The following is a 12,435-nucleotide window of genomic DNA, read 5'->3' on the forward strand; positions in this document are numbered from 1 at the left end:
ACATTTGCTAGTAATTTTATTTGAATAATCTAAATTATAAATAAGATGTAATTTTCTTTTTTTTTTTTTTTTAAGATTTTATTTACTTGACAGAGAGATCACAAGTAGGCAAAGAGGCAGGCAGAGAGAGAGGAGGAAGCAGGCTCCCCACCGAGCAGAGAGCCCGATGCGGGGCTCGATCCCAGGACCCCAAGATCATGACCTGAGCCGAAGGCAGAGGCTTAACCCACTGAGCCACCCAGGCGCCCCAAGATGTAATTTTCTTAAATATGAGAGGAATACCATGGATTCAAAATACATTTAAATATTAATTTTGAATATCCAAGCTCATAGGGCTTGCATTGAAGACCTTATCTCTTTTACAAACGCACATGTACCCTTTCCTCTGTCCCTCAGGTCAAAAAGATGTAGATTGTAATAGTCTGAAGCAGGCAGTGAAGATCAGCCTGGCCATACACAGATCTCATAATGGGTCTTGGACCCGTTCCTGCTTTGGTACAAAATGGCTCTACTTAGATTTTCAAATTGGGTTCTTAAGACCTTTATAGTATATTTTCTGATCATGTAGAGACTTCTGGCATCCTCAGTACTTTGGTTGTACCAGAATATATTTACCTTTTTGTTCAACTTTCTGAAAATACTCAGAGAAAACGAGTCTTCCCCACCCCAGTCTGATAAGTAACATCCACTTCTGTTCTTGCACAAACAGGTCAAGTTGTCAGCCCACAAACTGGCAGTAGTGGCACAGATCTAACAGGTGACAAGGCAGGGCCATCTACACAGGAGCCCGGCAGCCAGACGCCCCTGAAGTCTATGCTCGTCATCAGCGGAGGAGAGGGCTACATTGACTTCCGAATGGGTAAGACATGGATTCTGGGAGCTCAGTCTCCACTGTGTCCTGTAACTTGAATTTTCACTCATAGTAAACAAGAAACTACTCTTAACGGATTTCTAAGAGGTTTTCTTTCAATTCTTTACTTGCAAAAGGACTTTATAGTTCCCTTTTTCCTTCTTTCTTTCTTTTTCAGTTTCTTTTAATACCACAATGTATTTGTTTGAAGGAGCATTCGAAAATAGCAGGGTTTGGGGTGCCTGGCTGGCTCAAAAGAGCATGCAGCTCTTGATCATGGGGTTGTAGTTTCAAGCCACCCACCCCATAGTAGGTGTAGAGTTTACTTAAAAAAAAAAAAAAAAAGGAATAGATAAAGCAGTATGATGGGGAATTAGTAACTAATAGCATGTAGGGAAAGGCGGTGGCGGGGGGTGGTGATTCATTTACTCAGAGATAAAGACCATCAGAACAGAAGAGGGAGATCTGGAGGCAGAGAGAGAAATTTGATGTTGGACATCACCTTGATGAAGAACATGGAAGCTGGGAGTTGTCAAGGTGGAAGATGGCCACTGGACTTTGGGTTATAAAGATTTTATATCTCAGGGTGCCTGGGTGGCTCAGATGGTTGAGTGTGTGCCTTTGGCTCAGGTCATGATCCCAGGATCCTGGGATTGAGTCCTGCATGGGGCTCCCTGCTTAGCGGGGAGTCTGCTTCTCACCACCCCCCCGCTCCCCCTGCTTGTGCTCTCTCACTCTCTGTCAAATAAATAAAAATGAAATCTTTGAAAAAAATATTTTATATTTCAGGAGGGAGGGATTTGGAGATCATTTGTATCCAGTGGTGCTAAAAACCACAAAGGGTGATGAGCTTACCCAAGGAGAGTGTGTAGGGGCTAAAAGAAGAGGTTCTAGGATAGAGAACCCTGTATTATTATTCCATTTAAAAACCATTAGAGCCTATGAAAGAATCTGAGAAAGAATGGCCAGAGGGGGACCACAAAAGCATAGACCTGATGTTTGATGTTTGGGAAAGTATCGCGCTTTGTAAACTATGATGTAAATTTACTTATTTGCTGTAAGTAAAGGGATCGTTGGATGTGCCTGAAATCACAATGATTCAGAGAGTTCCTAAACATAAGGGTTTAGAGAATGTAATGTTGTAGACTGGTGACTTATACTTTATACGTTATAAGTTCTGTAAGAAAGTCGAATGAAATTTAGGGCCCTGTAAAGGACAGTGGGCCACATAAATTAGTATAAATCAGAATATCTGATGCAAAAGACTTAACATGTTTTTAAGGGGAGATGTTAATGTGAAGTTTAAGAATTGATTAATTCTGGTGATGTCAGCGGGAATGAAGTTACTTTAAAATATTTTAAGTAATTGACTATTGGTGCAGAATTCCTTGATAGAAAGGGACTCCATGTAGCTAGAGTGATTAGGGCCACTTTTCCCTGGAGTGCAACACGGCAGTTAGAACCATACTGAGGACTGTGTTAATAAAATCTCTGTGATTTTTCCATGTCCACTAGAAATTCCTTCCATTGTGGAGCCTGGTGGAAATAGCATAAAAATTGCTTAACCATGTTTGTCAGAATCTCTAGTTAATCCAACCTGAAAAGCAGACTTGTCTTAAAGCATACGTCAATTCTAAAAAAAAAGCATAGGTTAATTCTAATATGTATACATGCTTTTTTAAGAAAGTGAATTTCGTCTTTTTTTATTCCATTTCCACTTCCTATAATAGTTTAACAATGGAAAATTGATCCCAACAATCCCATGTTTTTTGGGTTTCGTTTAGTTTTGAATTCTAGTGTAGTTAATTTCCAGTGTTGTAAACGTTTCAGATAATATGGTAGTGACTCAGCACTTCCCTATGTCACCCATGACCCTCACAGCAGGTGCGCTCTTCATCCCCTCCATCTGTTCACCACCAGTCTTCTGGTTTAGTGGTTTAATTAAGTAGGATGTAGAACCCTAGGAAATAGTGATTCTAAACAGCAGAACCTTCAAAACAAAACAACTCCAATACCAACAACTTTTGATCTTGGCCAACTAATTTGTCATTACCTTTGTAATTTTTTTTTTTTTAAGATTTTTATTTATTTATTTGTCAGAAAGAGAGAGAGAGAGCAAGAGCGAGCACAGGCAGACAGAGTGGCAGGCAGAGACAGAGAGAGAAGCAGGCTCCCTGCGGAGCACGGAGCCCGATGTGGGACTCGATCCCAGGACGCTGGGATCATGACCTGAGCCGAAGGCAGCCGCTTAACCAACTGAGCCACCCAGGCGTCCCTGTAATTTTTTTTTTAAAGATTTTATTTATTTATTTGACAGAGAGATCACAAGTAGGCAGATAGGCAGGCAGAGAGAGAGGGGGAAGCAGGCTCCCTGCCGAGCAGACAGCCCGATGTGGGGCTCGATCCCAGGACCCTGAGATTATGACCTGAGCCGAAGGCAGCGGTTTAACCCACTGAGCCAGCCAGGTGCCCCCTAATTTTTTATTTTTTTGAATGATTTTTATTTATTCATTTTGGTGGGGAGGGGCAGAGGGAGAGAGAGCATCTTAAGTAGGTTCCATGCCCAGCGTGGAGCCCAATGTGGGGCTGGTCTCACCACCCTGAGGTCTTGACCTGAGCTGAAATCAAGAGTCAGACACTTAACTGACAGCCACCCAGGCGCCCCTCATTGTAGTTTTCTAAAATTTAAAAACCAAACTCAGTTTTTTACATTCTTTGATTTTTGTCTTGAATCTTTGAGAGCATGTTCTACTGCACAGTTTGACATTGCTGTGAAAGGCCCACAGGGTTAAGGAGAGTTTGGCCTACAGAGAAAAGTACCAACTTTTTTTTTTAATCAATAGGTTTAATAACTGATTAGATGCAAATGACAATGACAAGAAAATTAATAAGCTAGACAAAGAAGAAAATATGCAGATAAGTTTTACAAATAACTAAATATTAAAATATATAAAAGAAAAACTGAGTAATATTCATATTTTAATATGCCTAAAAAAGAATAAAAAAACTAAGAATATAGAGATTAAGAAAATACAATCAGGAAAACCTAAAAGCTAAGTGACTACACACAAATAATATCCAAAACTGCTGAATTCATTTTGTAAAGAATTCTTGTCACAAAGCAGGTCTCAATAAATGTTGAAGAATTACGGAGTAGAGGGCGCCTGGGTGGCTCAGTGGGTTAAAGCCTCTGCCTTTGGCTCGGGCCATGATCCCAGGGTCCTGGGATCAAGCCCCACATCGGGCTCTTTGCTCAGCGGGGAGCCTGCTTCCTCCTCTCTCTCTGCCTGCATCTCTGCCTAGTTGTGATTTCTCTCTGTCAAATAAATAAAATATTAAAAAAAAAAAAGAATTACAGAGTAGATACTCTTTTCACAGGGAAATTAATCTCTAATCATATATTTTTTAGGGTATATTTTTTTAAATTAACATCTAGTGTATTATTTGTGTCAGGGCTACAGGTCAGTGATTCATCAGCTTTATAGAACACTCAGTGCTCATTACAACACATTCTGTCCCCAGTGTCCATCACCCAGTTACCCCATCCCCCCGCCCCCCTCCACTCTAACAACCCTCTGTTTGTTTCCTAAGATTAAGGGTCTCTAATGGTTTGTCTCCCTCTCTGGTTTCATCTTACTTCATTTTTCCTCTCTTCCCCTATGATCCTCTGTCTTGTTTCTTAAATTCCACATATCATTGAGATAATATAATAATTGTCTTTTTCCAATTGACTTATCTCGCTTATTAGCATAATACCCTCTAGTTCCATCCACATTGTTGCAAATGGCAAGATTTCTTTTTTGCTTGTGTGCTTTTTTTGGCAGCTGAGTAGTATTCCATTGTGTATATGTGTATATATACCACATCTTCTCTGTCCATTCATTTGTCAATGGATGTCAATGGGCTCTTTCCGTAGTTTGGCTATTGTGGACATTGCTGCTATGAACATTCGGGTGCACGTGCCCCTTCGGATCGCTACCTTTGTATCTTTGGGGTAAATACCCAGTAGTGCACTTGCTGGGTTGTAGGGTAGCTCTATTTTCAACTTTTTGAGGAACCTCCATGCTGTTTTCCAGAGTGGCTGCACCAGCTTGCATTCCCACCAACAGTGTAGGAGGGTTCCCCTTTCTCCGCATCCTCGCCAACATCCGTCATTTGCTGACTTGTTAATCTTAGCCATTCTGACTGGTGTGAGGTGGTATCTCATTGTGGTTTTGATGTGTATTTCCCTGATGCCGAGTGATGTTGAGTACTCTTTCATGTGTCTGTTGAAAAGTGCCAACTTTCAAGTTTTTTTCTCTGCCACTGTTTCTAGTTGACATTACCAATGTTTTCTTTTGCCCAGCTGAAATTCAGGTGAGACACACGGCAAAACTAGCAGATCAGCAGGATATCTTTGCCCCTTGGTGTATATGTGTGTTTGTATGTGTATGTAAGTATGTAGGATTTTTTTTTTAAAGATTTTATTTATTTATTTGACGGGAGAGACTACGAGAAAGGGAACACAGACAAGGGGAGTGGGAGAGGGAGAAGCAGGCTTCCCGCCAAGCAGGGAGTCCAATGCAGGGCTCAATCCCAGGATCCTGGGATCATGACCTGAGCCGAAGGCAGACGCCCAACAACTGAGCCACAGGTGCTCCAGTATGTAGGATTCTGCTGAAGAATCCGTCCCATGAGGCCAGTTGTCACTGAGTTCTGTCAGAATAACCCTGTTCTGCATCACAAAACCGGGGATGCACCTTACAGAGGGGAGTGTGGTTTGTTTTTGTTTTGTTTTGTTTTGTTTTTTTTAAAGATTTATTTATTTGACAGAGAGAGATCACGAGTAAGCAGAGAGGCAGGCAGAGAGAAAGGAGGAAGCAGGCTCCCCGCTGAGCAGAGAGCCTGATGTGGGGCTCGATCCCAGGACCCTGAGATCATGACCTGAGCTGAAGGCAGAGGCTTAACCCACTGAGCCACCCAGGTGCCCCGGAGTGTGGTTTGTTTTAACTGGGCCTTGGAGAGCAGTATGTTTGACCAGGACCTCATTTATCCAGTTGACTCAACTATTTCTAGAAGAACCTATAGCCTGTCTGTGGTTTTGGCCTCATTTCTTCATCTCCACCATATACCATTAATTCATAATCTGTCCTAATCTTGAAAGTCATGGGAAGAAAAAACTTAGTATAGGGGGACCTGGCTGGCTTAGTCAGTGGAGCATGTGACTTTTGATCTCAGGGTGGCGAGCTTGAGTGCCACGTTGTGTGAGATTACTTAAAAATAAAATCTTGGGGCACCTAGGTAGCTCAGTGGGTTAAGTCTCTGCCTTCATCTCAGGTTATGATCTCGGGGTCCTGGGATCAAGCCCAGCATCAGGCTCTCTGCTCAGTGGGGAGCCTGCTTCCCCCCCAACCCCGCTTGCTTCTCTGCCTACTTGTGATTTCTGTCTGTCAAATAAATAAATAAAATCTTAAAAAATAATAAAATCTTGGGGCGCCTGGGTGGCTCAGTGGGTTAAAGCCTCTGCCTTCGGCTCAGGTCATGATCCCAGGGTTCTGGGATCGAGCCCCGCATCGGGCTCTCTGCTCTGCGGACAGCCTGCTTCCTCCTCTCTCTTTCTGCCTGCCTCTCTGCCTACTTGTGATCTCTGTCTGTCAAATAAATAAATAAAATCTTTAAAAAAAAAAAAAAAGTGGACCCCTTGTCCTTAAAAAAAATAATAATAATAAAATCTTAAAAAACAAAAAACTCAGTATATTGAGTGATAAATCTGCCATCTCCTTGCGCTGGAGGGAGCCCATTTCTATTTCCACGTGCCTCTGTGGGTTATCTCTGATTGGAGAGCTTTACTGTCACTGACAACAATCACGAGTTGTTTGGGTTTATCTAGTTCGTGGGTGCATGGGCTCTGTCTCCACACTTCCACGTTTATAGGCCTATCTAGTCTCACTTCTCAGTTTGACATAAATGAGAGAAGACTCTGTCCATTTGGATGAACATAGGGTTGGACAGCTTTGCATTCTTCACTTTTCATTTCTGTTAACCTCAGTATGCAGACATACTGGGATAAGTTTCTAATGTAGTACAGTAAGCTTGCTTTTATAAATGTAATCTGAAAAATGAATTAACCCTTTCAGAAGTTGGGCAAGTGAAGGTTCTGACTCCTGGCATTTCTTGGACCGTGTTCTCTGCCGTGGGCGTCGGCCAAGCTTTGTGTGTCCTGTTTGCAGACTAACCATGAGCCTTACACCTGCTGTCTCTTGGCCTGCGTACTCCATGCTCAGCCTAACTTGAGTTCCTGTTATCATCCCCCAGGTGATGAAGGTGGGGAATCAGAACTTCTTGGAGAGGATCTTCCACTTGAACCTTCTGTCGCCAAAGCGGAAAGGAGTCACCTGATCGTGTGGCAAGTGATGTACGGCAGTGAGTGAGCACGCCGGAAACAGGTGGAGACGGGGCAGCTGTCTCTTCTGCATGGTTTCGTTTCCCTTTGCCCCTTTATTTAATGCTCTCTTTGTGAAAGAAGTTTCACCACATACTGTGTGAGCATTTTCCCCTGTTAACTTTACATTACAGAGCCTGTCCTACCGTACCAATGCGGGAGCGAGCTGTGTCGCTGCGCCACTGTTGTAGGCAACTGCAGCGTGTTAGGAACAAATCAAAGAATGTTTCCTCGCGGCCAGCTGGTGACTTATAGAGAGCAATCCAGTGTGGTTCACTCTGCCACGGTTCACGTTACTCACTTTGATGGGGTCACTTTTTAGCTGTCACTAATAATGGAATTAATGGGAACACTTGATAAGGGAAATTGTACCATTAAGTACAATACTAAAGTTTTCCCCAATGTATCATAAAATTGACACAAACTAGGATCAGGTGGATTATCAGGATTTCTCTAAATGTCCCAGGGGGCTAAAAGCTAACTGTAAATTACTTTCACTTTCACTTTCAAATCTGACAAATCTTGTTTATATGGTATATAAAACCTTGTTTTCATCAGATTTGGGGGGGTTTTATATTAAAGAAATTAAGACTACACTATTTAAATAAAAGTTTCCTGTTTCTGACTTATTAGAGCTCTAATGTTTGAGGCCTGCTCTCTGAATATTCTGATTATTATTATTTTTTGAGACTAGTCTCACTCATTTTCATACTGACATGTCTGAAACGTTTATTATTTATAAGGCTCAGAAGATCGCTTCAACAATGGGAGGTTTTTGTTGTTGTTTTTTTTAAGGAAATTGTGTTTGGGGTTCCTCTATCACCATCCTGTGAATGATGGTGGTTGGCCGACTTTCTTTTTCCATGTAAAAATTCACCTGTTGACCATTTGTTCTCGTACTGGTCTTACCAGTGACTTAGAACAAAGCTGCAGTGGTGATAGAGTGGCCCATGAACCGAATAAGGGATTCGGTGAGAAACAGTATTTTCTCTTGTTCTGGGTAAAACTACAGAACAGCGAGCACTTGATATTTTGTATGTAAATGCCACCTTTAAGCTCTTGTGCTCTTTTGAGATTAAAATGCCATCTTCAAAGAGGAAAACTACGAAGGGAAAGAAGACAAAGCCAAGATACCAGAGTAAAAGCTGACATATTCATCTTCTTGCACGGACCCCGCTTAAAAAACCAAGTCTGGGTTTAACTGATTTTCTTGTTTCGTAAGTTTTTCAAAAACCATTATGCTGCAGTTTTTCCTTCTCCAGCTTCTTGAAAATGTGTGATTTACCATTTCTTGAAGCAAAACTAAATATAAATTTAAGTATTGTTTTTAAAATCTAAGCCTGTTGAAGAAAGGCCCCCAGTTTTCAGGACGACGTCTTGAAGGAAAAGTAAGCAAACACAGGCCTGAGACTGTGTACGTGTTCTTACGTGCCAGGGATTTGTTCTTTGTGAATGTCATGCAGACTTAGTTATAAAAAGTATGCCACTGTCCTTCAAGCATCTACAGAGTCAGCTAGATCATAAATACGTGGGATTTAATGAGCTGGAGGAGGCCTTTGGATCCGTTTGGCCACATGTGTCTCTAAGCACAACATGTACTCAGTAAAGTTGTGGCCACTTTAGATGGCCAGAAGGAAAAACTCCTTTGGTGAAAGCTGTACTAAAAGGATAATTTTTCACTTGAGCTACTCAGTCACTTCTTTTCAAGGCATCAAAACTTGGGCCACTTATCCATGGCTTAGAAGCTATGTTTTTAATTCAAATCTGAGCCATTTTTGGCAATACCTAAAAACAAACAAACAAAAAACCCACATTGTTAAACATTTTCGGGGAATGTTCTATAAATTTACAAAAAGGAGACACCAAAGTGCTTGGGAATATTAGTCCCAAGAAGTAAGTCCCAGAGTCAGACCCCATTTGCTCTTCAGTCTCTTACCATGTTTGTATGACCAAATGTAATTTGGGAAATGAGGAGTTAAAGATGAAAGATGCAGACATGTTACAATGGTTCAGACTGGTCTTTTTGAACTTACTGGCTTTAACATAAGGAATATAGGGGTGTGGCTATTTCATTTATCTGTCGCCCTGTTAATTCGGGGACTAGCGAGAGTACAGAAATTACTGTAGGAGTTATTTTAAGAGCTTGTCCTTATATTTTTAATTTCATTTAAATATTTTCTGCAGATTGCTTTTCTTCCCTCTTTCCCCAAGCAATAGGCTTATATTCTTGTAACGTTCACTTTGGTCAGGGTGGTAACATTCACTTCAATAACCAAAATGTAAGCTTCTTGAAAGCAGCAAAGTGGTTGGTATAAACTGCCTGTACCTACCAGCTCAAGGACAGAGAAGAGTTTCGAATCCCTTGGGTTGGTCTCTCCATGTAAAAAAATATAGAATGCCCCTGGTTGGAAGAAATAAGGGATACCCGAGAACGTTCTCGTTTTGTTATGCTCGGGTTATGTATGAGGTCGACCGATGTGAAACTGCCAATGCGCAACCGTTGCCGATGTCCAAAAATGTCAGTTTCCTGTACGCCAACCTAACACTCACTATGAAATGCAGGTTGAAATCCCCGTGAGGTAGCGGGAGAATATTCTTGAAGAACACCGTTTTGAGAGTGTTTTTCTCCAACCTGTGTGGATCTGAACTTTTAAATAGGAACGAAATATCTTAGTAGATGCAGCTTGTTGAGAGTGTAAACCATTTTGAGCACAAAGTATGCAGCACCTAACTTTTCAAATTAAGTGTGTTTGCATAGAGAAGATTAAAATCCATTCTCTCAGTTGCTGTATTGTTCACTTCTTGTAAAGGTCTAACTACATTTGAGAATAGACCCTTTAACATAGGCTGCCTTAGTAACGAAACAAAGCAAAACAGTTGTCTCCTAATATTAACTGTCCTAAAGAATGTGCGTCTTTCTTGCAAATGCTGTGGAACTGAATATTTATTTCCTTGTGAGTATTATGATCGTTACCAAAGGACTCAAGCAGATTTAGGGCTCTTCTTAATTGATCATGTTGAGAAGGGGACTCATTTGGCCCCAGTTTATAACATGGGAAGAGCGGAGAAGAGAGAATTAAATGTGGAAATCATAAATGCTTTTCTAACAGGGTTATGCTATTTTGTAACACTAAATGTCTTTTTCTTTCTCTTAAAAAATTAAGTTTTTATTATTAATTTTGTCGTACATTTCTCAATATATTTGAATATATTTTAACCATTTTATGTTCTGAATTTGTTTTTTGTCCTAGACATTTTATCCAGGCTTTTCCTGGCCTCTATAATCTGAAAAATGGGTTCTAGAATGTCCCACTTGTTGTCTCTTAGAGGCTGAGGCTTCATTTCTATGAGCAAAAAGCTCAATTAGCAATGTAGTTATTTCAGTATTTATTTCTATTATGGAACCCCTGGGGTTCGGAATGTAACTTTGTACATGAAAAATATATATAAATATGTATATGAAACATGTATGAGGCCCAGTGTATTTTGTTTTGGTTTTGCCTTTCCTAGGGGCCTGAACTTGGTTTTTGTTCAACAGTCTATTAATCTTCCCCGTCAAACACAGCAGGCATTTCTGAGGGCAAGGACGGTCGCCATTTGGCACTGGTTGAAGGTGAGCAGTGGGGAATACATGAAGAACATGTCTGCCTGGTTCACATGTTCAAATGAGATATGAGTAATAGACAATAGGGCTTTCTAGAAATGTGGGCATGCTGAGTAACAACCCACATCTGATACAGGGCATACCAGTTGCCAGGCTGACTTAGTAATGAGAGGCAGGCCATAATGTAGATGTTAATAATACAGTGTGCTTCTTTGTGACCTGTTTGATTGGGAGAGACTCTGGAAGGAAGGATGATTATAGAACTCATCCTGTGGTAGCACAGTGTGAGTCCATATTTAGTGCAGTGGTATTTAGTCCAATGCAGTATATTTTGTTTACAGGAAACATGGGGCTCTGACATGACAGTAAAAGTAGCCCTGATCAGCATACTAATAGGGTAGTTCACTTGATGAAGGCACAGCCGTCTGTCCAGTGGAGGTCGGATGCTCTGGAGTGTAATTAATAGTCTGGCTCATTCCTGCTTTACAGGACCTTACCTTCCTGCCCCTCAGTCCTCTGGGGCCTGCCAGGTCATTGTTTTGGAAACTCCAGCCTCATTCAGTCATTTTTACTGATCCTACCAGTCTCAGGGAAGAAGCCAGAGAAGCAGGACAGGAAAGGACACGTTCACTTTAGTTTTGTTGAGGCAACAGGACTGGAGCACTGTCCTCAGCACAGGGACTGTGGCCTGTGATCCAAGCCCTAGGGGAGCGCAGCTGCTGGAGCCCCTGAGGGCCCCCTCCTCCAGTCCTCGGGCCTCTCCCAGTCTGCCTAGGCCGGAGGGCCCTGGCGATCACAGAGGGTACAAGCTTAATTTTTCTTTCTTTTTTTTTTTTTTTTTTTTTTTTAAGAATGTCCCAGTCTGAACGACAGACAGAATGCAGAATGCATTCTTTTTCTTTTTCTTGATTTAAGATCTTATTTATTTATTTGACAGAGAGAGATCACAACGAGGCAGAGAGGCAGGCAGAGAGTGAGGAGGAAGCCGACTCCATGCGGAGCAGAGAGCCCGATGCGGGGCTCGATCCCCGGACCCTGGGATCATGACCCGAGCCGAAGGCAGAGGCTTTAACCCACTGAGCCACCCAGGTGCCCCCAAGCTTAATTTTTCTGCAGTGGCAAGTTTGTTGGGAAAGTTTTTGTAGTTAGGTGACTTCTCAAAATGTCTTAAATACTCCGTAATAATACAGTTCTAGAGATTTTGTTTATTTATCTGAGAGGAAGTGAGAGAGAGAGAGCACTGAGTCGCCGGAGTAGGGGTGGGGCGGAGCAGAGGGAGAGGGACAAGCAGACTCCACACTGAGCACAGAGTCTGACCTAGGGCTGGATCCCATGACCCTGAGATCATGACCTGAGCTGAAATTGACACCCAACCAACTGAGCTACCCAGGGGGCCCAGTACAGTTCAGTTTTAAACTCATTTCCTATAGACACATAGTGGTATATAGGGGGAAAGAAGGCTCTAGACCTGGCCAGGCTCTCCCCCTATAGAAACCCCAGGGAAGTCACTTTTAAACACAGCAGCCCAGAAGCACTCAGAAAGACATAAAATTCCACCCC

At 41.9% G+C, this 12,435-nt stretch overlaps 1 protein-coding gene across 9 annotated transcripts in view; it reads left to right on the top strand.

The window, feature by feature from the left end:
• Nucleotides 1–10,739, top strand: part of SPAG9 (sperm associated antigen 9) — a 139,580-nt gene extending 128,841 nt beyond the window's left edge. For all 9 annotated transcript variants that reach the window (XM_045984293.1, XM_045984294.1, XM_045984295.1 and 6 more), the window contains 2 exons: nucleotides 710–859; nucleotides 7,145–10,739. In XM_045984293.1, coding sequence (XP_045840249.1) covers nucleotides 710–859; nucleotides 7,145–7,260 — 266 coding nt within the window. In that variant the 3' untranslated portion in view covers nucleotides 7,261–10,739. The remainder of the gene's footprint in view (nucleotides 1–709; nucleotides 860–7,144) is intronic.
• The last annotated feature ends 1,696 nt before the right edge of the window (nucleotides 10,740–12,435 follow it).

The sequence above is a fragment of the Meles meles genome, chromosome 18 (assembly GCF_922984935.1).
Source record: "Meles meles chromosome 18, mMelMel3.1 paternal haplotype, whole genome shotgun sequence".
Lineage (NCBI taxonomy): Eukaryota > Metazoa > Chordata > Mammalia > Carnivora > Mustelidae > Meles > Meles meles.